The sequence below is a fragment of the Embiotoca jacksoni genome, unplaced genomic scaffold, assembly GCF_022577435.1.
Source record: "Embiotoca jacksoni isolate LCO1_2020_lvr unplaced genomic scaffold, fEmbJac1.0.p SCAF_11, whole genome shotgun sequence".
NCBI classification, from domain to species: Eukaryota; Metazoa; Chordata; class Actinopteri; family Embiotocidae; genus Embiotoca; species Embiotoca jacksoni.
Genome location: NW_027185241.1, coordinates 8,381,476 through 8,405,864, shown reverse-complemented (window position 1 = coordinate 8,405,864; position 24,389 = coordinate 8,381,476). Strand labels below are relative to the sequence as shown.

Sequence of the window (24,389 nt, the reverse complement as noted above, 5' to 3'; positions counted from 1 at the left end):
TGTGTTCTTGGTTGTTTGTATATAATATATACTGTACTGTATATACTGTGCATTTTATATTTTTACTGCTATTTTACTGCTATTTTATTGCTTTCTATTATTCTATTATTATCTATTGCTTCCTGTATGCTGCTGTAGCGAAAAAAAAAAAAAAAAAAATAAAAAAAATTCCCCTCGGGGATTAATAAAGTAACTACCTAACCTAACCAAACATTTGAATATTTACATGAAACACGAGCAGCCTCCCGGTACTACCGGTAGGTGGCAGTATGCAACCTTCGACGTTGGTTTGCAGCCCTTTGAAGAAGAAGTCCCCCTTCCTCCCCCTTCCTCCCCCCCTCCCACACACGACGAGGCGAGGCGAGACACGAAGCCGAACAAAATCCATCTGATCAGAACTGCTAGTGTCGATTTTGCACAAGGGTCTTTTCTTGATATTTGTGTAAGTTGTGACGTTGATTAGGTCTCTATGTTGTGGCGTTATTTATCAAGAATACTTTGCCATCGGAGCTCCTCGGTGTGTGTGTGTGTGGGGGGGGGGGGGGGGGGGGGCGTCAAACAAGTTACAGGCCCAGCCGGCTACAAAGCTAATGGTAGCTAAGCTCAATATATATATATATATTTTTTACCGGGCCGAATTACCTAACAAGCAATGTTGGCCAACTTAAAATGCGAACCACAATACGGCGATATCGGGTTGCGTATCATCGGTATACTTTAACGCAGGTTAACGTTGTGGCAGGCGGTGAAACGTCGGAGTTGGTAATGGAGGCGGCTTTGCGGTGTGTTTGGTGTCGCACTGTGTTGCTGGCTGGCGACGCGCCGGGCAAAGTCGCTCTGTGAATTTTGCAGCCTCGAGTATTGCCGGTGTATTTTTTTTTTTTTTTTTTTTTTTACCAGGTGGATGGCCGACGTGTGAGCTTCCTGATTTGCTGAGCGTTTTCTGGTGTGACAGCTGGCTTAGTTGTTTTGCAAGAGTTGACGCTCGCTGCTCTAAAGTTTCGATGCTGATTGCGGCGCATCGGGGCTCGTGATGCGTTCACGGCACAAGAGAGGTGATGGTTGTTGTCGAGTACAAAGCCATCGAAACGGACATTTTCCAGCCATCTGGTACGACGTGATGTGGTGTCTGATTGTTACGTGTGGCCCGATGATCAAGCCGTTTGATTTCACTTTATTCTTGGTGGGCGGTGGCTCAGAGGCCTGGAACAAAGCACCTAGCTCTGTTATATTTGTATGCATCTTAAGAACCATTCAGGCGGTTTTGCACTATTAACCCAATAAATCCTATATTTTTGTAACTTGTGTTACTGACAACCATTACATTACTGATATTAAGTACAACATAATAGTGCTTGGTTTATTAGAAGGCTGTGAGGAAGACAAATTGTCAACTTGATATTAGAGGTTATTCTAATGGTTTTTCAAGCCTTTTTTTTTTTCTTGACAGTGTGGCGATGAGTCTGGTGTATATAAAACAAGAGCTATGGCTATTCCAATTAAGTGTTCCCGATATACAGATACAAGTGATGTTGATGGTTCTCAATACAAGAGTATCAGTTTCTGCCAGTTTGTACCGAGGAGGAAATGGTGCTGAGGTGAGAGACAATACGTGAAAAGGGGACTCTACCACAGGTCATCCAGGACGCCGGTCTGTGGAACAAACAGGCTGCAGTTGGGGTTTCGGCTATCAAACTACGGCATCCGCAATTTGTGTGCTATTGCTGGCATCAATGGAGCATCTTGGAGACGGTGGAGAGGTTAAAGCAAAGCAGCGATGCATTGGAGGAACCATTTAAGAGGGACGACATCCTGATTCCGGTGGCTTTTCTTTTTTCTTTTTTTTTGCATCAGAAATGTGGTGTGCCTCAAGCAGCAGTCTGTCCAATCAGGACTAATCACAGGCAGGAAATCTGTCCTGCATACAGTTGAACACAACTGTATAGATGGAATGGGAATTCCCTAAATGGTATTAGTCCCAGCTAGAAAGAAGAGCAAAATTATAATATCCAGCGGTCCTGAATGCAGGTCTTAGTTGTGGTGGGTGAAGCATTGCATTTTAAGATGGATGTAATCCCCATAAATTTAATTTTAAAAATTGAAACGGTTTTGCACTATATTAATGAGCCTTAAATTGGTGCATGCTTTGGGATATAGCTGCCAGATAGAAGGAGTAAGAAGATGGTGGTTATTAAGCCTCAAAACAACTGGTACGGTTCTTGATCACATATCGTATGGCTGCACTTAATAAGAGACGCAAAGATTGCCTTGACTGTCTTGGCATTTGGTAAGACATTATTTATTCATTACAGACCAGTGTTGTCAATGTACATTTTGAGCTTTTCAGCTTGTGTTTTTCGTTTGACAGATTTGGAGCTGCTTCGGTCAGCTTAAATTTGGTGCTGAAAAGCAAATATGAATGGTTTCTCAGTATTATACCATGATCACAGTGATATAGTCCTTGCTGCATCGTTACTATGTTCCAGATAAACTTCCTTTTTCTCAGTCTGCATTTCAAGTCTGGATTCATGATGGATCATCAAGACTGTCCCATTGTAAAGGCTCCTCCCATTGATCACTTTGTTGGCTAGTTAAGTGGAAATACTTGGTGGTAAACTTTAAATTGAATTTTTAAACCCACTTCTGTGATGTGCGACGCCTGGATGCATCATATTGAGTCCGTAGTGTTTTGTCACGATCTGGGGAATGATGTATGTGCAGTTCATCATCTTTTAGTCCAAGCATTATTCAGAACAAGCTGTGTTGTCCTATTAAAGCCAGCACGGACTGTATTTTTAAATTTAATGGTGAATGCTTTGTTATTGGTGTTTTCAAAAATATCGTGAGTAATTATGGAGTCGTGTGGTGAAGGGTCTCAGATTTGTTTGTGCTACATTGGAATGCCGGGAAATTGGCGCAGAGCTGGAGACGCTCTGTTGGCAATAATGTTGTTCTATACCCTTCTGTCTACAGGTGCTGTTGTTTGTGCTTCAGCATGGTGGTCGTCATCCGTTTACAAGGACTGAGAGTCACAGCGGGTACTGAGGATATTCGCAGGTTCTTCACTGGCCTCAAAATTCCAGATGGAGGGGTGCATATAATTGGTGGGGAGCGAGAGGAAGCTTTCATTATCTTTGCTTCTGATGAGGATGCAAGAAGAGCCATGACACGGTCAGGAGGAGTCATTAAAGGTGCACCTATTACATTGCTACTAAGTAGCAAAACAGAGATGCAGACCATGCTTGAAAAAAGCACAAGAAATGTAGAGCTGGATCAAAAGAGGCGACTTGAAGACAATGCAAGACGGTCTCAAAGATCTGTGGACCCCGAGTTGGGAAGGAGATCAGGTAGCAGATCTGGTTACACCCCTCCCCCCCAGCACCAGAGATGTCCACCCAATGACGATGACTTGCGTTTGTTTCTACAAGGACTGCCGTTCTCTGTGACTGAAAAGGAAATCCGTGACTTTTTTAGTGGCTTACTTATTAATGAAATTGTGTTATTGAAAAATCAGTATGGAAAAAACAATGGGAAAGGTCTTGTCAAATTTGCCACTAGAGAACATGCAATGGAAGGCTTGAAGAGGGATAGAGAATACATTGGGTCAAGGTATGTTGAGATTTCCCTTTCAACAGCCAACAATTGGCCTTGGTCTACTGGGAGAGTGCCAACGGTTGACATCAGAAATAACACCTTTGAGAGGGGAAGATCACCTGTTGTCAATCAAAGGAACCCACAACCCAATGCGAGGTCACGATCACCTGTGGCTCAGCGGCATATTGCTCCTTCTGATGATGATTACTGCGTTTTGGTGGAGAATCTGTCCTTTGCAGTGGAAAAAGATGACGTAAAACTGCTTTTTAACAAGGCAAAGCTTGAAAATGACCAGATCCTGTTCTTAATTGGCAATGATGGGAGAAGAACTAGATCTGCCTTTGTGCTGTTCAAAAGTCAGCATGACTATTGCGAGGCTCTCAGTCCTGAAAAGAGACAGTTTTTCAATCGATGGGTTCATTCTCGTTCAATCTCGAGGGAGAACATGATTGCCCTTTTGGAATCGCAGGGTACGCCTGCATCAACTCCTGAAAACTCCGAAAGGTTTCAGGAAAGACCTCCATCTCACTCCAGCAATCCTTACGAGTCGGAGAAAATCTGCGTCTTTGTGCGCAACTTGCCGTTTGATGTACGAATGGTTGAGATCATGGACTTCTTCCATGAGTTCAATATCACAGAGGACAAGGTGTGCGTGATGCAAGACAACCAAGGTGCTGGGGTTGGAAAGGCTTTGGTTATTTTTGGGTCTGAGGCAGAGGCAATGAGGACACTCTCTCTGGATGGACGACGGCTTCTGGGGTCAGAAGTTGTACTGAAGTGCATTTCACGTTCCCAGATGCAGCAGATGGGTGTTGACCCACCACCGGTGCCAGAGCCACTGCCAAGACAGCAGCGGTACTCGGGCAGGAGCAGCGAGGCGTACCATCCCCCTGATGACACTTTTTACTCTGACTTTGGGGTCCCCGACGAGGATAATATGCCAATGACTAATGTCCAGGGTCACATCAATAGAGACTTTGATTATGATCCTCATGCAGTAGGCTCTTCTTCTCCGCGAGACAGGGGTAATGGATTCCGCGCTGGCTTCGGTTCCCCGGTTCAGCCTTTTGATGGTCCCACCTGTGTAAAGTTAGACAACTTACCATTCCAAATCAGGAGCCAAGAAATCTATGATTTTTGTTATGGATATCGCATTATACCTGGATCTCTCTCTCTGCAGTATGACCAGAGCGGAAAACCTAAAGGCTCTGCCACCTTGGTATTCGAGTCTCATCAGGAGGCGTTGACAGCAATTGCTGAACTAAGTGGAAGACCAATAGGTCCAAGAAAGATACAGCTACTACTTGTATGAAAGGGACATGGCATTTCATGACACATAATATGTCCTAGCAGTGTTCTTTGGACATATGCATGTGTTAATTGAAACCAAGATAATTTCAGAGAAGCAACTGCCTTTGCTGCTGCTGTTTTTTTTTTTTTTTTTTTTTTTTTTTTTTTTTTTTTTTTTTTTATCAATGCAGCATGGTTTGGCTTTTATGATTCTGATTCAGTCAGTTTAGATTGGTTTTATTAACTGCATTTTTAGTTCTATTAGGCTGGTTAGTCTTGACTAAGTTTTTTTTTTTTTTTTATGCAATAGTTGAGATTTGATTCTCCGATTTTCTTTTTCCTTTTTGAAAAATGTACAGTACATTTAAATTTTTTTATCTGTGGTGATTGTTCAATGTGACTTTTTTTTTTTTTTTTTTTTTTTTTAATAAAATAACATTTGAATTGTCACTTTTTCATCTGAGCAAACTTTATTGTAAACAGGGCTTCCACACTATAATCACAGAAAAGAAAACCGAAGCTGTGAGCGATGGTCTGGTAGAACCAGGCTATTACTGAACCAGCATGCACAAAAGCAGGACATCTCTTCAATGGAATGTGGCCATCATCAATACACCTGTGCTTTCCCCACAGTGAAGGTGCAAAAATGTCTACCGTAAAAAAGGTCCATTAAGTGCAATGAACTGCACAGATGCCAGAGCGTGGTGATGCCTTTATATTTGTGGGTATTTAAATAAAGCCATAATCCTTGAAAGACATTCAAATGTAGTAGATTGATGTTCATGAAGGTGTTTTTGTTTATCAGCTTCCGAAAGATGCTTTGCTTAAAATACAAGTTTTCAAATTAACTCCACTTCAGGAAATTGTAGTTCCTCCAATTTTTTACACTGGGGATTATGAAAAATTAATATAAAAGGTGTCCATATTTTGTCAAATTTGACCCTTAGTAGTAGTAAATTAGATTTTCTGTAGTTTCAAATGATGCATCAGTTTTTACTACTTGGCATTTGAAGGATTTTGCATGTAACTTTACAAACGTGCAGTACTCTCTATTTTTACATTTAATATATTTGTTAAGTGAGCACGATAAACATCGTGAACCCATATTTACTACAGGATGTCATGTAAAGCTTTTTTTTTTATTTATTTATTTTTTTTTTAACTTAACTTGTTTCCAACCAGCCTCTTATTTGAGGATTTCTCACCTTTACAACTTTGAATTTTTTTTAATTTTTTTTTTTATTGCATATGGTATATAAAACAGACAATTTATAGCTTTAAATATTAGTTAGAAACACCGTGTGGCAAAATGTGTAAACTACTTTCTGTCATGGTCTGATGATGTTGACGGGAGAGTGACGTTACGCTCAGTTTTTATTTTGAAAGTCGTAAACCGGAAAGTTTTCCTTTGAATAGCATGACACCGGTGAGGTGATCAGGCAGGACTCCACGCCGAGGGAACTTTACATAATTAAAGGTAAATTATTAAACGTAATGTCTTTATAATACAAACCCACCGGGTTTACTACAGATAGTAAAAATCATGTGTTTTTCGGTTGGCGTTGATTGCGCGAGTGCCAGCCATCGTCGTTAAGTAACGTTATCCATAACTCAACGTTAACCGTCTCGTTTTTGTTGTGTTCATGTTAAAAAATAAAAATAAAAAACGAACCTGCTTGTCGGTGTACAAATCCTGACCATTAAATAAACTGTTTATGTTAAACTCAACCGCTGATGGCAACTTTTAGCCGCTTGTCGTTATCTTCCAGTCTGTGGTTTTACACAGACTCCTGCCATCACCGCAGTTAAAATGAGCCACAAGAGTGATGCACATGGTGACCCAAAGTTGCCTTTTGGGTGGACAATTGAAGTAGACAGGGTTTCAGGAAATGTTTTCCACCACAGATCACAGATCGTTTATTTATAAGAACTTAATTTGGTACAGTTAAGCTAACGGGGCCAAGTTTTAAATTGTTTCTGCAGTCTGAAAACCCACAGCAGGCTAGCTTTTCTTTTCTTTTTTTTTCCTTTATTCAGCAAAACTATAATATACAGACAAGGCAGACCACAGTTAGCTGGCTGTTCTGCTGCTACAGTCAACCTGGGACAAATCAGTGATTACTCTTATGTTTTTGGAGCATTTTTGTATTTTTTTCCAAAATAATTCCACTTGCATCACGAGTCATTTTATGTACGATCATTCTGATCCAGATAATTAATCCTTTTGTTGTTGTTGTTGTTGTTGTTGTTGTTGTTGAATTGGAAGCGCTCACCTAAAGCCTCACATTTAAATTGCGATCCCTTCCTCTTCCCCAAACTCAAGTGACAGAGTTGTAAAACTTCCTGACATCACCCTGGCTTTTCACCTACAGGACACCTGAAGGTGTCTTTTTCTTTGCAAAAAAACACTGCAAAGTAATATATTGAACCGTTAGTAGATACTATCTGCTTGTATCAATACAACACTATCAAATATACATATTCAGAGGAAACCTTGTAGAATTTAGTTGGCTTAAAACATGTTTGAACCCTACTGACTCTAGAATGGAGGTATCAAGGAGAAAAATCCTCCTTAGACACCTGGAGCCGGCGAGACCCCTGCGCCGCTGCATCCATGTTGACATTGGTAGGTACTCAATAGTGTCAGTTTGAAATATATTGTTTTCAATTAATTGTTGACTCACATCAGATTTGTATTACTCATCTAGACCCCCAAATAAACGCTGCTGCATGTGCACAAACTCTGATGAATCAAGAGGTAAGGAATCCCACCGAAGACTATATTTGGCTTGAGAATAATAATCATTATTGTGTTCACTTGGATGTGTGTAAAATGTCAAAAAAGATGTGTCAACAATGTCTTCTGTTGCTTGTTTTGTCCTCGCAACAGTGTTCACTTCATAATGATAAAAAGCATGATAAATTATTTGCACAATTCTACTCATTATCCAAAATGGTTGCCTCTTAAATTTCTTCCGAACAACTAATTGATTGATTATTTCTGCTCTTCAGTGTTTTAGTCTTACTGACTCACACATTTTTTTATTAAAATGACTAAATACATGATGACAAGTCTTTCTTAAACTTGTCTTCTTAAATTTTCACTTGCTAGACAAATGTGGACATAGAGCAGTTCTACAAGATTGTCAACCTCAACAAACACAAAAAAGGTAAGAAACAACTTGGTTGATCTCACGACACATGACAGCTATTGAAATTTCTGCATTTCGGATCAGTCTAGAGAAAGAAGGATCCCACACATTACTCCTGCTCAGCGTCACAGTTCATTGGTCACTGGCGTTTTGGTCTTTCAGGACCTTTGTCAAGAGCATTTTCAAAGTTTCTTACAATGTGTACAGTCTGTAACATTTTATTACACACATAGGACAAAGGCAAGGAAAAAAAAGGGGATAAGTGAGACACCACAACACATAGTTATGTCTATTGAAAAGAGTATTCACAGAAATTGCAAATTCAATTAATGAAAAATTGGCTTCACAGCTATTATAAGACATTTAAAGTTGTGCAATCATAAATATGTGTATCTTGAGCCCATTATAAATAGGTGTGTTTAATCTCAAAGATCAAAGAGTAAGACATGCCATTGAATTTCATCAGTCATTCCTTTGGATGATAAGGTTTGCTAATTAAATATCCAGTATACTTCTCTCTTCTCATAAGAATTCCATCAATGTTGCAGAAGAGAGAAGTATACTGGATATTTAATTTGCAGTACCCCCCCCTCCAAAAAAAAAGGATGGGATGATGAGATTCCAAGGGATGTCATGCTCAAAAGTGTTTTAAGATTAAACTCATTTATTATGGTGATATTAAGATATAAAAATGTGTGTTGTGGTGTTTCACTTGTTCCTTTTTTCCTAGTCTTACGTGTCTAATATAATGTTAAAGATTGTTCATATGTCCCACACCTGCGCACAAAGACTGGGTGTGGCATTACCTACTTAAGATCTTAGTTGGAAGACCTGTTGAAAATCCTCTTGATGAAGGTCCAGGGGGAGTGAAACATTACTAATCAATACATTGTGATGTTGTACAAGAATAGTGTGCGGGATCTATCATTCTCAACTAAAGTGATACTTTTCCAACGCACTTTCATCCAAAAAACAATATATTTTAGGCCGCTCTTTTTGTACTACTTATGTGTTTACTTTTAGCAGTGATGTTATTACAGTAGTGGCGGGCTTCTTTTGGATTTGCCCGATTTGACATCTTATAATGTTGTTTTTATTTGTAGGAAGAATAAGTTACACAAAGGATTTTTTAATTGGTCTGGCCAGTTGTCCTGAGGCCAAGAAGAGGCCGGAATTCTTGCCAGAGCACCCTGTCGTCTTAACCGAGGCAGTAAGTTTGTATTTAATTTTGATATGATCACTAAATGGTTAAAATATAAGTTAGTGTGTTGTTCAATAATATTTTTATACTATTTGAACAGAGAGATCCTCTGCATGAAATGAGGTGGAACAAGGGAAGAGAAGAAATGTGAGTTTTATATAATGTAAACTAAGTTTTAACTTTATCTAACTCCTTTGATATTGTAGCGAATTCCACAGTGTAGATCATGATTAGAATGAAGTTCGGATAAATCTAAAGGTACATTTTTACAAAGCTATATATTTTTTTATGTACAAATATTTTAGCCACCAGAAGCAAAGTTAAGATGCTTTCAGAAGTCACTTTGATAAACAGTGTAAAATAACTTGCCAACTTTTTCTGTTTTCAGGATGGTGGAAAGGCTTGACTTGCCTTGAGAAATTTGCACAGGTCTTAGTTTTTACTGCAAAGTATGTGGTGTTTGCTTTTCTTCTGTTTAACTTGACCATTTGATTTGCATGTTTGTTATTTTGCACGAGCCTGATAGCCCTTTGATTTTCTGATAACCCTCTGAAAATACTAAACCTGACTTTATTTGCTCATGCATGAGCACTGCATTTTTTCTAACATTTTCTGCTGTGTAAGATTTGGGCTGAAGTGAAGTATTTATATTGTGTAAACATATGTTCTAAACATAAAAAAATGTATGGATACTTTTCAACTGTGGTGCCAATGTTTCATTTAAAGAAACCCTACCTGAAGTGACAGTGGAAATGATGCTTGTCATTAGTTTATTGGGGTGACATGAGCATAGGACATTGACATTTACTAGTATTTATGTAATTCAAAAATGCAGAGATTGATCTTTTTTTTACATTTAAGAGTGTAATTGCGGTGTTTGTAGAGACAAACACACTCACAATCATCACCCACCAATCAGTTATATGGAGTATTTCAGCATCTTCCTGCAAATTGCTTTTAGTTTTCAGGCCCACAACTCTGCTCTTACCAACCTAATCGAGCCTGAGCTCACAGCTGTTTGAAGTGGAAAAACTACTGTATGATGTGAACTATGCAGCATCTATATCAGCATTTATATCAGGGATGAGAAAGTCAACAAGTGGCTGTTGAACATTACTGGAGCATCTAGCTGCTAAGAACCAGATTTTCCCTCAGGAGTTGGTAGAGAAAACAGCTGAAATAACAGGTGAATATTGGACTTGATAAACAATAATACAGTTGTTTGGCAACATATCCACAATAAAAAGATGAATGCACTTAAATTGTACAGCACCAAACCTTGTATTCTAATTTCTGCATGTATGAACTCATAAGGCCTCTCACAATGAGAATCATGTAGCTATTGTGTTTTGTTTTTTTCATGTCATATATCAACATTGTCGCATGTTGAAGCTCTTTCTTTGGTTAACCTTTTTATTTTATTTTACGAGTTACAGGGAACAGGATATTCTATACAGCAGGTATGTCCGAATGGAATCATGAAAAACCATGGTCCAATTATAGTATGACAATATAAACACTTTGTTGAGTAAATTCTGTACTTAAAGCATTTGAGTCTTTTAACCTTGTTCAGCTTTCTTCAATGTACCTGAACTCGGATATGGCACACAACAATAGTCTGGAAATGAGCATGAGTGATTGAGTTTCTCGAGGAACACTAGTGATGTTTTTAAGAGTGTTTTTCTGTGGTGGAAAGAAATTAGGTATATTTGGAGGGAAATGTAGTAGGCTACTTTGTCCACTACATTTATCTGACAGCTTTAGTTACTTTTGAGATAAATATTTTACACAACGGATGATGTAACTTTTAAAATACAACATTGTTAAAGATCAATCCAGTTGTTTACAACCTTTTTGGCTTCTGACATCTTAAATAAAACAGTGTGTAGTCAGGGTCACATTTGAGATGTTAACGGTACCACCAAATTCCCTCTAAACTTCTCACAGGATTATACTTCATTAAATGTTCGAATGATCCAACATCTCACCAAAAATCTAATATTATAAAAAAGTACAAAAACTGAAAACACATTTGTGTATCAGAGCTTTGTTTTTTTTCCTCTCCCAGTAATAATCTGACCCCTGTATATGAAGTAGTTCAAACTAGCTCCACCTGCAGCAGCGACAACAGTAACATGCTGCTCACACACTAATGCTTTGGTGTTAATTATTCAATTATGTCATATATAATATTATAACAGTCAGGAGGACCAAACTAATACTTAAATACTTGAACTACTTGTGGTTTACCTGTGTACTCTAACTTTCATGCTGAGCGTTTGCTCGCAATGGAGTATTTTTGCATTGTTGAATTGGTACTTTTACCTCAGTACTCATTCCACTTCTGGTGTTTACAATTTCGATGTTAAAATATAATCTACATCGTTTTATGAAATGTTATGCCAGCAATCACATGATTGTCATGATGGTTACCTCATCGGAGATCAGTGAATACAATAATTGCACATCTGCCTTTGGTCACGTCTACGTGACCGAAGCCGAGTACCCTGCATCCCAGTGCAGAGTGTAGTCCTCGTTAGGACCGACGCTTATGACGTACCCAGCGTTACGTCATCGTGGGCCGGCTCTTCGCGTTACGGTGTCGACGTCAGATGTTGAAAGCGAAATTAATTTATTAGAAAGAGCGGTCGAAGAGAAACTTCTCGAGTGCAAATATCCGTCTGTAGTGTGTGTTTTGAGCTTTTTTGGCTTCGACTGCTCCGTCGGTTTATCTCGAAGGTAAATATGGAGCTAATTGTCTCTTCTTCTTTTTTTTCTCCCCCCTCTGTGTACGATAAAGTGCTGTGTGCGCGATATGTATGTATGTATGTTGAGGTTTTTGTAATTTCCAAAATGTTGTGGTACTTTGCTAAAGGAGTTTCATGTCAGGTTAATTCCTGTGAGGTTAAGCGTACCGCCGAGTCACTGGTTGTAACTGTTCAGGTGTCGCCAGAGGCAGGTTTTGTTGTGGTGACTGAATCATTTTGCTCGGACACAGCTGTTTCCAGGAAGATGGACCCGAGGCATGACCAGCGAGGCGCTCCGTGCAGCAGGTGAGAAGTTCCTGACAAAAATAATATCCCAATCTATTCGTTTAAAAACGTATGCATTGCTCGACACGGTTGCCTCATCAACTGCAGTTGTGTTATAAGATTCATTGAGAATGAGGAAGTGGGCTACGGGGTGTGACAGGACATCAGGACCTTGAGCTTTTTTTTTTTTTTTTTCCCTCTATGGAAGGAAAGTCTTTTCTTTTATTCAGTGAAATACCAAGCATGCAACCTTGTTGGTTTTAATCTACGTGTGATTTAATGTTACAAAGTCAACCAAAGCTAAACATTCTTGGAGACAGGATTTATTGCAGGACTGCTGTTAGATTACAGTAGTTCAAATGCCTAATAAACTGGTTACTAGAGTTTATGTATGTAACGGACAGCTTCAAATCTCTTTTTCACTGGGTCTTGTTTGAAATACACCTGCAACAATTAGTTGATTCATCGATTGGTTGGATTGCCAACTATTTAGATAAGACATTTATCATTATTAGGCATTTTTGAATGAATAATACTAAAATAATCCTGCTTCTTTAATGTGAACATGTTTTAGGTCCTTGGACCTCTATGATAATAAACTGAATATCTTCTGCTTGTGGACTGTTGGTTGGGACAAAACAATACAATTTAGACTGCATCTTGGGCTTTGTAAAACACTAGTTGACATTTTTCACCATTTTAAAGAACAAAAAGCTAATGAATTAATCAAGAAATAATTGACAGATGAATCAATCAAAAATAATCGTTAGTTACGGCTCTAATAGAGACTGCGTTACAGTTGCAAGTCTCATTTTTAATTTGAGTAGATTCCCGGGGTTTTATTTCAAAATCTCAGAAGACACAGTTAAGTAATGGTACGGCTCTAACACAAGTGGCAACTTGTTTTTTAGATTTAGTTAATACCAGGTTTCAGCCATCTGCCCACTTATCCGAAATGTTTAGTGCATGATTAAATGATGTGCACAGATGTGGTAATTTAATCTGATTACCTGGTTTACGCTCACCCTTCAATATCTCTTTAAAACCTCTTTAAGCCCTGTCTGTGTGCACAACCCACACCTGGAAGCACTGGAGGATGACATCCTCTACCACTTCAGTCTCGGAACTGGAACTCATGACCTACCAGCTATGTTCGGTGACGTCAAAGTAAGGAATTTTATTACATTCATGGATAAATTTAAACCCGCCGTAATTGTCTTTATTCAGCAACCATTTATGTAATTTGTGCTTTGCTTTAGTTTGTGTGTGTTGGGGGAAGTCCCTGGAGAATGAAAGCATTCATCGAGTACATTGCTGCTGAGCTCACCATGGAAGACCCCAAATCTGAGTACCCAAATATCTGCGCTGGAACGGACCGTTATGCCATGTACAAAATTGGCCCTATACTCTCTGTCAGTGTATGTAAGAAAAAAAATACTATTAATTAGATTCTCACATATGATTTTATTATTTTGTTGGAATACAAGTCTAAATTCTGTGTATTTAGTGACCCTCATTTGAAAGTGAAAATTGTGTGTCTGTTTTATTTTGCAGCATGGGATGGGCATCCCGTCAATTGCCATAATGTTGCATGAGCTAATAAAGCTCCTCCATCATGCACATTGCACAGATGTTACAATTATACGCATTGGGACGTCGGGTGGAATCGGTAAGCCTATTTATGAAAATCAACATCCGTTGATCACTTTTTGCGAAGCGTCTTTCAAATCAGTGGATGTTTCTCGCAAATAGCAAACTCAAAATGTTTTTTTCAAAGTCAAAGTAGCTCTAACCCACACAGCCAACACCACCCTCAGAGGTTCACATACTTTTTCCAGCCTACTCTATGAATGATGTATTCCGTATGGATAAGAAGAAGTGAGACGTTTGTGTGTTATTAGTTCAAATAGAATGTGTTTGTCCGTGATTGTAACTTTGATGAAGATCTGACCACATTTTAATGGCAAGGCTCAGAGAATACAACAAAATGCATGACACTGAGGCGGGCAGGTAAAAGTCAACTTCATGTTTTGTTTTGTTTGTTCTTGTGTTCATCTCGCTTGTCCTTTTTGGTTTTCAGGACTTGAGCCTGGTACAGTTGTTGTTACCAAGCAGTCTGTGGATGCCACCTTCCTGCCCAAGTTCGAGCAGGTGATCTTAGCGAAGACGGTGGTGCGCAATACTGATCTGGACCCGAGTTTGGCTGAGGAGCTGTTGCAGTGCAGCAAGGAGCTGAACCAGTTTGAGACTGTAATAGGCAACACCATGTGTACACTGGATTTCTATGAAGGTATGATTTCAGATGCATTGATGCGTCAGTCACTATGTTGTTTGCCGACATGTACGGTCTCTGACTTTCTTTGTGTCTTCTCTATCTGATCATATACCCAGGGCAAGCCCGTTTGGATGGTGCCTTCTGCTCCTACACTGAGAAGGATAAACAGGAATACCTCAACAAAGCCAGTGAAGCAGGAGTCTGCAATATTGAAATGGAATCATCGGTCTTTGCTGCTATGTGCAAACTGAGTGGCCTACGAGGTAAGAAAATACAATATCAGCATTAATATTTGAGTGTCTCAAAAAAAGAATGTTGCCTCGATACCTTACTGAATTTTTAACGTTCATTTCTTGTGTGAAGCGGCTGTGGTTTGTGTAACACTACTGGATCGGCTGAAGGGGGATCAGATGAGCAGCTCTCACGACATTCTTCACAGTTACCAACAACGTCCTCAGACCCTTGTAGGCCACTACATTAAGAAGCAGTTAAAAAGCAAGGCAGGATGTAGGTGAGTGAAACAGTTTCTCTGGTATGTAATCATACATCATGTTCTGGGTATCTTCTCTGGGAAGTTGTTAAATATTCACAACATGTTGTACTGCAATAGCTTTAAACCCATTTTTTTTTTTGTGTGTACATTCTTTACTGCTTACCACCAGCCACATATTTTAATATTTCCACAACAATCAGTGAATTTTATGTGTTTTGTGTGTTGCAATAGCTTTAAACCCATTTTTTTTTGTGTACACTCTTTACTGCTTACCACCAGCCACACATTTTAATATTTCCACAACAGTCAGTGAATTTTATGTGTTGACATTTATTTAGTTGCACTCCACTTTTATCTTTCCTTTTGTGTTTGACGTAAGTACAATTTAACTGAACATCAAATGTAATTGCAGCCAATGGTCATGAAACATGTCTTATTGAAGTTGGTCTCCGTTTTATCTGACGTGTAAAGTTACTGATCCATAAAACTTGAAATATTGAATGAGTTTTAATGCTGTACCAGAATCAACTTGACTGTCATCATTGCTCCTTATGTCGTGAATGGTAACAAAATGACTTGGATCAGTTTGTTGCAGAGCTCAACAAATATGTATCATATGGAGTATTTTTAATTCAGAATGTAGCTGCATTTTTTTTAAGATCCTGCTTTCATGATTTTTTTCCTCAGTATGTCACTCAGAACCCAAAAACTAATAAAATGAAACTAATTTTGATAACTCATTCCAATGCACGTGAAATAAATAAAACAAAGAAATAAAGCTGTATGCAGTCTGAAGTGTAATTTGTGTTCTGGGTCACTAAAGTAGCACAACCATACACTAAGGATAAGTCTTTATGCAAGAAGCACTCTGATGTGTTAACCCTAGAGGCTTGCTGCAATTGAGCTGTTTGTGTTTGCACCTGTGAAAAAGCCAACATCTTAAACATTCAAAAACAGAAATAACAACGTTACTGAGCAATGTTCCTGGACATTATCTATATTGAATCCTCAATTTGGCCGATAAATTATAAATATGACCATAATTTACATCATTTCAGAACATTTACCTCCTGTCCTCAAATCTGCCACCCTATGGAGCACTTTTTATAGCGATAAACATGATTTCAAGAAATCGGAGGTGTCATTGGGTTCATTAACGGCACCGAGTTATTTTGGACTGTCTTTGTCAGTTACAACTGTGCTCCACTCTTTCACTCTTTGTAGTCCAGTACTGAAAATAGATGGCACATTCAAATGTTAAAATGAAGCAGTCTGACTAATAGGTGTCCTCTCTAATATATCTGACCAGGAGGCATAGTCAGTTTACAGCACATGCACAACTCTGTAAAGAAGTCTGTGTTCTTAAGTTATAGCGAATATTTTATATCCTGTTGTGAGTCTTTCAGAAAGTCTATTTTGTAATCAGTACTGGCTGCATTGGATTGTGTGCACCTGTTTTTGTTTGTTTGTTTGTTTGTTTGTTTGTTTTAAATAACCTTTCTTAAGCAGGTGTCTGTATAGAGTAACATACGTACCAACTTTGAGCTGTGTCTGTGTTTTGAGCTTTAAGTAAGCCAGACTGTGAACACGGTGCGTGCTGAACTGCGCGTCAGAGGACAGGGGAGGATCTGCTAGCGCGCTCCCGTGCGTGCCCACCTCCTGTCTGCTATCCGATCATAACCAGGTCTATTCGCTGACTCAGTGCCTTAAGCAGCATCAGCGCTCACCAGAACAGAGCTACAGCATCCTCTGCGGAGAAATACATCAGCCATGGCCAAAACAGCAACCGGTAAGCATATTGATGCTGATCGTGTATTTTAACACGAAGGATGGCTGGATGGATGGATGTATGTATGGATGGATGGATGGATGGATGGATGGATTTGGGACAGGTTCATCCCTTTATGTGTAGTCTGTGTCGGCCCGGTAGCATATCGACTGGTGGCTGCGTACTCCTGTAAGGGCTCCACCGGAGAAATGCTTTTTCGTAAAAGACTAAAACTAAATAAAATTAAATTACTTTTCTTATGGTGTCTTCTCACCGACTACAGGCCTTTATTGTCTCGGCACGATAGTCTGTTAATGCATCCTCTCTCGCTTATTACTTAAATGTCTCCTTTATTCTATGTCAACGCGTTAATCCTCGTATGCTTTTTTAAAAATTATTATATAGTGTAACTGTGTAATCAGACGATGTGGATTGTCCCTTTTGAGCGTTTTATTTACAACGCTGCACCTATACGGTTCATGCAACAGCGGCCCCAACATGCAGCATAATGCAGACGGACCCCACCCAAGATGCTGAGCTGCCGATCATTTAGACGACAGCAAAGCCTAGAGGGCTTCATCTGTTTGACTTTTACATTGCTTTGCTTGATTTAAACCTCTACAGTTGGAACTGGTCATTTTAAAACGTTTTCCTGCAACCTGGACGTCCCCTGTACACGATTGTTTCATTGGTTAATTATGTCGGATTGCTCCTTTTATTCGTGTCTTTAGCTTTGCTTAATTCTTCCTCGCAAAGAATGCACCACCAGCTGTGGCAGATGTGCTGCGATTTATTCGGCAAAAACGTCCAATTAACATACCTATGTACGAATCAAAAGACTATGATGGGAGTTCGTGTTCTGATATTAACACTGAGCACTGTTATATTAAACAGATAAGAAGTACATTGCATCTTGCATTAGTCATACCTTCTGATGGACTGCTATTGTTGTAGGCCACACATTTAGCACATTTGTTTTCATGGGTTTATTTAACTATTATATATTTTAAATATCACCTTCACTTAAGTAGGCCATTTGGTCATTTAGAGACAGTATGGTGTGTGTGTGTGTGTGTGTGTGTGTGTGTGTGTGTGTGTGTGTGTGTGGTGTCAGAGATGTTGGGAAGTAGACAGGTGTAGGCCTTTGGCAGGGTGGGAGGCAGGCCAGCCCTGCAGCAAGGGGCCGCTTCATACACTGGCCTTTGCAGCAGAAGGCTTAGCAGCACTAACAATCTGTAGTCCTCTGAGGAGCCAGGTGGGCACTGTGACAAATACAGGAAGATCATGAAAAACAAAGTGGCAGAATTTGCTGACAAGATTAAAATATAAACAGTCTGAGGAATTGGTGAATACTAATAAAACAAAAGCTGAGCAGTAAACAGCTGTATTTTGTAAATAGCCCATAGGCTTAACACAGATGCTTTTTATACTGTGAGCATCACACAGGACTAACAAATTCCACAGGAAATTAAATAACTCGACACATCGGCCTGTCTAGTCATCTGATGCAGATTCGTTCTTATTTCTTGATTTGAAAATTTTATTCTGACACCCATTAAAGTAACAGTAATGCATGTTTTGCCACTCTCTTAAAAGAATCTGAGTTTGATCACCCACACAGAATACATTCATTCAATGAATTATTAAGCATCAGGGCACTTAGGTACATTTTAGACTTTCAATGGATCCTTAATGCGTCATCGGATGCCAACTGGTTTATTGAGCAATTTCCCTTTTGTAATACCTTGATTTGGAAATATCTCAAGTTTGTGTACATTTTTGCCAGTGCTCGTATTGTGTTTTTTGAGAGACACACCTGTAAGCCATGATCTGTTTACATTCCCACAGCATACAAAGAGAAGATGAAGGAGTTGTCTGTCCTCTCCCTCATCTGCTCTTGCTTCTACCCAGAGGCACGCAACAAGCTTGTGTGCGAGTTTGAAGGTATGGATCAGCTCAAGCATTGATTTTCTTTTGGTTTAAACAAATTGCCCCCAGTGGATTATTTCTCTGCCCTGTAAATACAGACATTAGTATTCATGACATATCATTGGACTGATACATTATTGGTCATTGATTTAGCTGGTGTTGTCATTGTAATTGTCTGATTTACAGACATGGAGGTGAAACCTATTGACAAGCGGGCCTCAGGACAGGCCTTTGAGGTGATTCTCAAGCCTCAGTCTCCACTGTCAGACGTAGCCCACAACCTCCCCTCCCCCCCGAAGAAGGACCTCTCTTTGGAGGACATTGAGAAGAAACTGGAGGCTGCTGAGGATCGAAGGAAGGTGAGTATGTCATCTGTGTCAGATCGGTGCTCTAAAATGGAAAAAAGTACATCTCTGGGGCATTAAATGATTCAAAATGAATGATTTGATATGATTACTATTGCTTGCATATTTAGTACCAAGAGGCCCAGGTGCTGAGGGCTTTGGCAGAAAAACGAGAGCATGAGAGGGACGTGTTGCTAAAGGCCATGGAAGAGAACAACAATTTCAGCAAGATGGCTGAGGAGAAGCTCCAGATGAAGATGGAGCAGATCAAGGAGAACCGTGAAGCCTATCTGGCAGCCATGATTGAGCGTCTACAGGAGAAGGTGAGAACTGCAGAAATGTCAGTCATCACCCGCAAAAATAAAAGTCGAGTGTGTTAATGGGATACTGACCTGGTGATGAATCCCTCTCACTACGCGCTTGTGTTATTTTCAGGAGAAACATGCAGCGGTGGTGCGCAGGAACAAAGAGATGAAGGAAGAGCTGACAGCATGAGCCTCGCAGAAGTCCTGACTTCCATGATCCATCTATGTCCCTTCCATCCAGTCCCCTCCCATTCCTCGCCCCACCCTCACCCTCTCCGTAACAGACACTCAAGTGGTTCAAGGACCTCACCACCACAACACACAACAAAACACCATGCCACCAGTACTCACTACTATCAGTATTATCAGTGGATACAGACATCAATAACACTCATCTTGAGAATTGAATGGATTTGTTGATTTTAGAGATTATGCGAGAATAAGGCTTTTATTTTGTAAATGCTTTTTTTCTATCTATCTATCTATCTATCTATCTATCTATCTATCTATCTATCTATCTATCTATCTATCTATCTATCTATCTATCTATGAAGGTAGGTGAAGTACATACAAAGATTGTACTGTACTGCACTTTACAATTTCAAACATTTTGTTTGTCATTGATTAATGTTTCAGTTCTTGGAATTTGACTCGACAACCATTTTCTTGGGAAAGCGCTCGGTGTTGTGAGTTGGACGTAGACAGACATTGTAGTTGCAGTGTTTCCTGATGATGATGATGTCATGATGATGATGATGTTTCAGTGTCTTTTGTGAAGAATGGCAGTTGGTGTACCCAGACTACAGACTCCTTAAGATATCAACGCATCACATCTGTATCTCCCTCACGCACATGCCTTCTCATCCTCAACACGCACGCTTGGATCTTAACGATATGCCAAACCCACAGATTCATTAAGTGTCCACATCCTCTGAAAGGAGCTTGATAATGAACTTGATAGGTGCTTTATTGTTATTAAGAATGTCTTTGCCCAATGGGAGCAACTGTTTATACACTTGCAGATTCCCACTTACCCTGACAACGACATTTTTTCAATGAATCCATCTTTAGCCAAATCAATAGCCCTGTTAAGAACACGTTATTTGGCGGTGAATCTTATAAATTTATGAATGTTTTGACACCACAAAGGTATCATGCATAGTGTCTTGGACAGTGGAATGTGCTGTTGCTCCCATCTTGATATTGATAGTGTGAACATAACGTATGTCTGTATGGGTGTGTGTGAATGCAGATTTACATTAAGGCATCATTGGCGTCTTCTCTCTTTAGGGGATTAGATAGAGAATGGATGCAGGATGCTTTACATTCAGCGCACTGAACTAGTCTCTTTTTAATATACAGTACCACTGATATATGCCTGCATCCTCTGCTGCTTGTGTTTCTCCCTTCATATATTTCTCTGTGAAAGCTTTGCTGAATAAAGGTTCAGGGTTCTGTGAACATGGCATGCACCATCTAATACTTTTCTGTGCTAAAAGTCAAGGGAAATTGTAAACTGCCAAATAAAGAACCAGTTATCTACACATCCTGAGAATCAGTCTTCGCCCTGCTCATTTTTGATGTCTGTTCTGATGTTAACTCATTTTCAAGAATATTATGATTATAGTTTTTGGAATAATTAAAAATAAACTTGTGCTTTTTCCTTGAGGGTTAGACTCACCTAAGTATGATATTCCACCAGCAGGTGGCAGTATGAGATTTATTTGGGACAAAGCTGGAGCTCATGCTCCTCCAAAAGTAGGCCGAAAGTTCATATTAAGCCAAACGTAAATACACAAGAAATATATAAACAAAAACACGCAACTGTGGATATGAATCTGATCTGCTCTCAAAGAACCAATAAACCAAATGTATTATTAATACCATGTGGCTTGTAAGCCCTATAGAGGAACAAATCACAGACAGCGGCCACCTGGAAGTCTGGGGTGCTGCATGAATGGTTAAAACGGAACCATTAAAACAATTAACCCTTCAAAAACAGTGTCTAAGACTGGACCAGAAACGGCACCTCGGAACCGAGCAGTGATTTATTGTCCCAGCTGTCTGCGTGTTGTTGTTACTGTTTAACCGCTTTCCTCCAATGTCCTCATCCTGTTCACACTATTGTCTCCGTTTCAGACCAACCCAAGCTGGTGAGGTCAGGGCAACATTGTAAAGGATTTCCTCTGGCTCTTAATGATTTCCTGGGTATTCATAAGGGCAACAATGCTTTCGGATTTGGTTACTTACCTGGCACACAGTGAAGGAATTGCCTTTCAGTCAATAACCGGGACCTTATTAGCTCATAATTGACTTCTATGGGAATATAGCAAAAATGCAGATTATATGCCTTTTGGTAAGATATGGTCTTTACCACTTAGAGTGGAGTTGGTCTGCTTATATAGCAGGAAAAATAGCTACCCGTTATGCATTAGGAAAACCAAACATTTTAAGGAATTTAAGGAGCAAATGCAACAGAAAAAAGACATTGTCTTATATCCATGTGTTATACATTTAGACTAAATTTATTGGTACAAAAATATTACAAATAGATACAAGAAATGCAAGTCTCAAATTCTCAAGTAGTTAGTTTTCCAACACTGGTGCACATATTCATTTCCATGTAGCGCCGATATCACTAAGAAAACAGACCACTTTAAGTAACTACATTATGTTAAATGTAGACATCTGTGCTGGACAAATGTAGAATTTTCATGGTGTACAAAATCTCACCTCTAAATTTGTGCTTACAGTAAATCTATTCATGGCCCATTCATCATATCATTATATCAGCCCTCAACCTGGAGGCAGTGCATGCTCGCTAAATTAGTTTTCAATTTAAATGAATAACATTACATAAATTCTTTTATAATTCCTCTCGTTAAAAGTAAATGACATAATGAGAGGAAATCACATCCTCCAAAAAAAACACTCTCACTTTTTGCTTATCAAAATAAAATCAGTTTTCTCTTTTCCCCTGTGATTCTTTGCTAAAAACAGTGGACTCAGTTCCATAGTTTGTCTGTGATGGTGGGCACAGCTCAGCTGTTGCCTTCAGTCCAGTGGTTAGCTTCAGAAGGCCCCAATCTCCATGCCCCAAGGCCTGTAAGGCTTTGACAGGGTGGAGGAGGGACTCACTGTGCTGACGGCTGTCGGGGAGACGAAAGGGAAAGCACCAAAGGAGAGGGGGAAGGCCGAGAGCGAGGAGAGAGATGAAACGAGTGGTGGCGAGAGCTTAGATGTTGGCACAGGCAGACTGAGGGGCAGGGAGCCATTGGGAGGTACCCTGAGGGACTCTGCAGGGGGCATGACACTGAGTCTGGATGTCCCAGATGCCTCAGTGGAAGAGGAGGAGGAAGATGAAGGAGAAGAAGAGGAGGAGGATGGTGGGCTGCTTCTGGATCCGGGTGTCCTGCCCTGCGGGTGCTGTAGAAGGAGGGGGTGTGGGAGATGGGCGGGGGCAGTCCCGTAGGCAGAGCCCCAGGCCAAGTGTTCCAGTCCAGTGTGCACCTCCCTCTGAGAGGCGTAGTTGCTCAGGTGGGACACCAAGCGTACGCGAAGGGAGTCCGTGCTGTCCCGACCCTCTATGATGCTCAGATAGCGAGCTGTCTCTGCAAGGCACTCCCTGAAGCCCAGGCTGCGGTAATCCTTAGCAAGAGCATGAGCCTCATAGTAACCTTAAAGTTAAAAAGACACGTTATTTAAAGCAAATCATCTTATGAATTAGGAAGGTAAAACATGAATGTTTTTATGTATTTATTCATCCAAAGCCAAAGAAAAGCTTAGTTACCTTTCCCACCAGACGCATGAAGCATCTTCAGATGGTCCACTGTCATTTGCAATATCTCTGCTTTTTCCAATTTAGCTGATCCCTGTAAAGATACAGAAAGAAATTGTCCTTTTATTATCATTTCTTTTAGCGTCTATCAAGAGAAAACATGCCCATAAGGCAATAATAAAAAGAGGAGAGAATTAACCTGTTTCTCAAAAGCACTTGGCACCAATCTTCTCAGCTCTGACAGACTGTTATTGATCCGGTCACGTCTCCGTTTCTCAATAATCTTTTCCAAAAAGATGAAAGAAAATAGCGTTTAAAGAAATGCCAGCGTTAGAAAAACAAGTATTAAACTTCAGCGTGCAACTTGGCTGCAGAGATCTTAAGTTTACATACCCCTCTGCGCCTTTTTCTGGCTTGAACTTGCGTGGTTGTGGAGGGTGACATCGATCCATGAGAGTCAAGTTGACTGAAAGATAAAACGGCTTTCCATTTTTATTGAAACAAAAACAAACTCTAATGGGTTCAAAAACAAAAGCGTTTCAATAAATGAAAAATATACATGAAATAAAGTTGAATAGTGGCAGTTCATAATTTAAAATCAACAATTCTGCCTTAAAACATATAGCCTACAAATGGTTATTAAAAAAAAAAAAAAAAAAAAAAAAAAAAAAATCACATACCCATTTTCGTCGCCACTATCCTTCTCCACCTCAACATTGTCGTCCAGGTCGCTGTCCGATGAGCTGTAATTGTGGCTTCGTTTCATTTTGCTTGCGAGCCTGCAGTGATGAACACACTCCTTCCAGAGAAAGCTCCAGTGGCGCACTGACACAGCAGCAGGTCTGAGGAACAGTTTAAAATCGTCAGATCTGCTTTTGCCGTGGTGATGTTCTCACCGTGGGGGGAGAGGGGGCGTGGTCCTCGGAACAAAATGGGCGGTGCTGAGAAAGACTTGAGCCAGTTAAAACCCAGCTGACTTTTGAGTGACGTGCGCTTTAAGAAATATCAATGAACAAGCCCGTCGCGCTAAAGACGGGGCGCTCTAATGGAGGTAGGCTGTTAAAACCTTTATTTTTCTGTGTTTGGCAGCTCAGACTGACCGGTAGACTCCTGGCCACAGCTCCACAGTTTCCCTGCGGAGACCCCAGTTCATGAGCAACAGGCACCATTGTAGCAGGAGCCCTCTCCTTCTTTGGTGCAGTGGAGGACGCACGGTCCATTAGCAGAG

At 40.0% G+C, this 24,389-nt stretch overlaps 4 protein-coding genes across 8 annotated transcripts; 3 read left to right on the top strand and 1 right to left on the bottom strand.

Annotated features, from left to right (window-relative positions):
• The first annotated feature begins 265 nt into the window (after positions 1 to 265).
• On the top strand, positions 266 to 9,937 carry rbm12bb (RNA binding motif protein 12Bb). Of its 3 annotated transcripts, none has more exons than XM_069142916.1 (7): positions 266 to 442; positions 7,428 to 7,510; positions 7,593 to 7,642; positions 7,997 to 8,054; positions 9,140 to 9,246; positions 9,338 to 9,384; positions 9,626 to 9,937. In XM_069142916.1, the coding sequence occupies exons 2-7, from the start codon at positions 7,429 to 7,431 to the stop codon at positions 9,651 to 9,653; spliced, it is 372 nt and encodes a 123-aa protein (XP_068999017.1). In that variant the 5' UTR covers positions 266 to 442; position 7,428; the 3' UTR covers positions 9,654 to 9,937. The 3 variants fall into 3 exon arrangements, with proteins under 3 accessions (XP_068999017.1, XP_068999015.1, XP_068999016.1); XM_069142915.1 differs by lacking the exon at positions 266 to 442 and adding an exon at positions 4,907 to 6,361; XM_069142914.1 differs by lacking the exons at positions 7,428 to 7,510; positions 7,593 to 7,642; positions 7,997 to 8,054; ... (1 more) ...; positions 9,338 to 9,384; positions 9,626 to 9,937 and adding an exon at positions 2,974 to 6,361.
• A 96-nt stretch (positions 9,938 to 10,033) lies between these two features.
• Positions 10,034 to 16,678, top strand: upp1 (uridine phosphorylase 1). Of its 3 annotated transcripts, XM_069142919.1 has the most exons (9): positions 10,034 to 11,976; positions 12,236 to 12,290; positions 13,325 to 13,436; positions 13,529 to 13,687; positions 13,824 to 13,938; positions 14,350 to 14,559; positions 14,661 to 14,807; positions 14,908 to 15,055; positions 16,601 to 16,678. In XM_069142919.1, exons 2-9 carry the CDS (start codon positions 12,250 to 12,252, stop codon positions 16,608 to 16,610), a joined length of 942 nt encoding a protein of 313 aa, XP_068999020.1. In that variant the 5' UTR covers positions 10,034 to 11,976; positions 12,236 to 12,249; the 3' UTR covers positions 16,611 to 16,678. The 3 variants fall into 3 exon arrangements, with proteins under 3 accessions (XP_068999020.1, XP_068999018.1, XP_068999019.1); XM_069142917.1 differs by lacking the exon at positions 10,034 to 11,976 and having other exon boundaries at positions 12,003 to 12,290; XM_069142918.1 differs by lacking the exons at positions 10,034 to 11,976; positions 16,601 to 16,678 and having other exon boundaries at positions 12,003 to 12,290; positions 14,908 to 15,819.
• Positions 16,679 to 16,718: 40 nt separating this feature from the next.
• On the top strand, positions 16,719 to 20,938 carry stmn2a (stathmin 2a). Its single transcript, XM_069142920.1, has 5 exons — positions 16,719 to 16,826; positions 18,654 to 18,749; positions 18,921 to 19,093; positions 19,210 to 19,401; positions 19,514 to 20,938. The coding sequence occupies exons 1-5, from the start codon at positions 16,808 to 16,810 to the stop codon at positions 19,571 to 19,573; spliced, it is 540 nt and encodes a 179-aa protein (XP_068999021.1). The 5' UTR covers positions 16,719 to 16,807; the 3' UTR covers positions 19,574 to 20,938.
• Positions 20,939 to 21,889: 951 nt separating this feature from the next.
• On the bottom strand, positions 21,890 to 24,097 carry LOC138192230 (hairy/enhancer-of-split related with YRPW motif protein 1-like). Its single transcript, XM_069139497.1, has 5 exons — positions 23,842 to 24,097; positions 23,555 to 23,627; positions 23,361 to 23,444; positions 23,174 to 23,255; positions 21,890 to 23,060 (listed from the first exon to the last, which is right to left on the bottom strand). Exons 1-5 carry the CDS (start codon positions 23,925 to 23,927, stop codon positions 22,456 to 22,458), a joined length of 930 nt encoding a protein of 309 aa, XP_068995598.1. The 5' UTR covers positions 23,928 to 24,097; the 3' UTR covers positions 21,890 to 22,455.
• Positions 24,098 to 24,389: the final 292 nt, after the last annotated feature.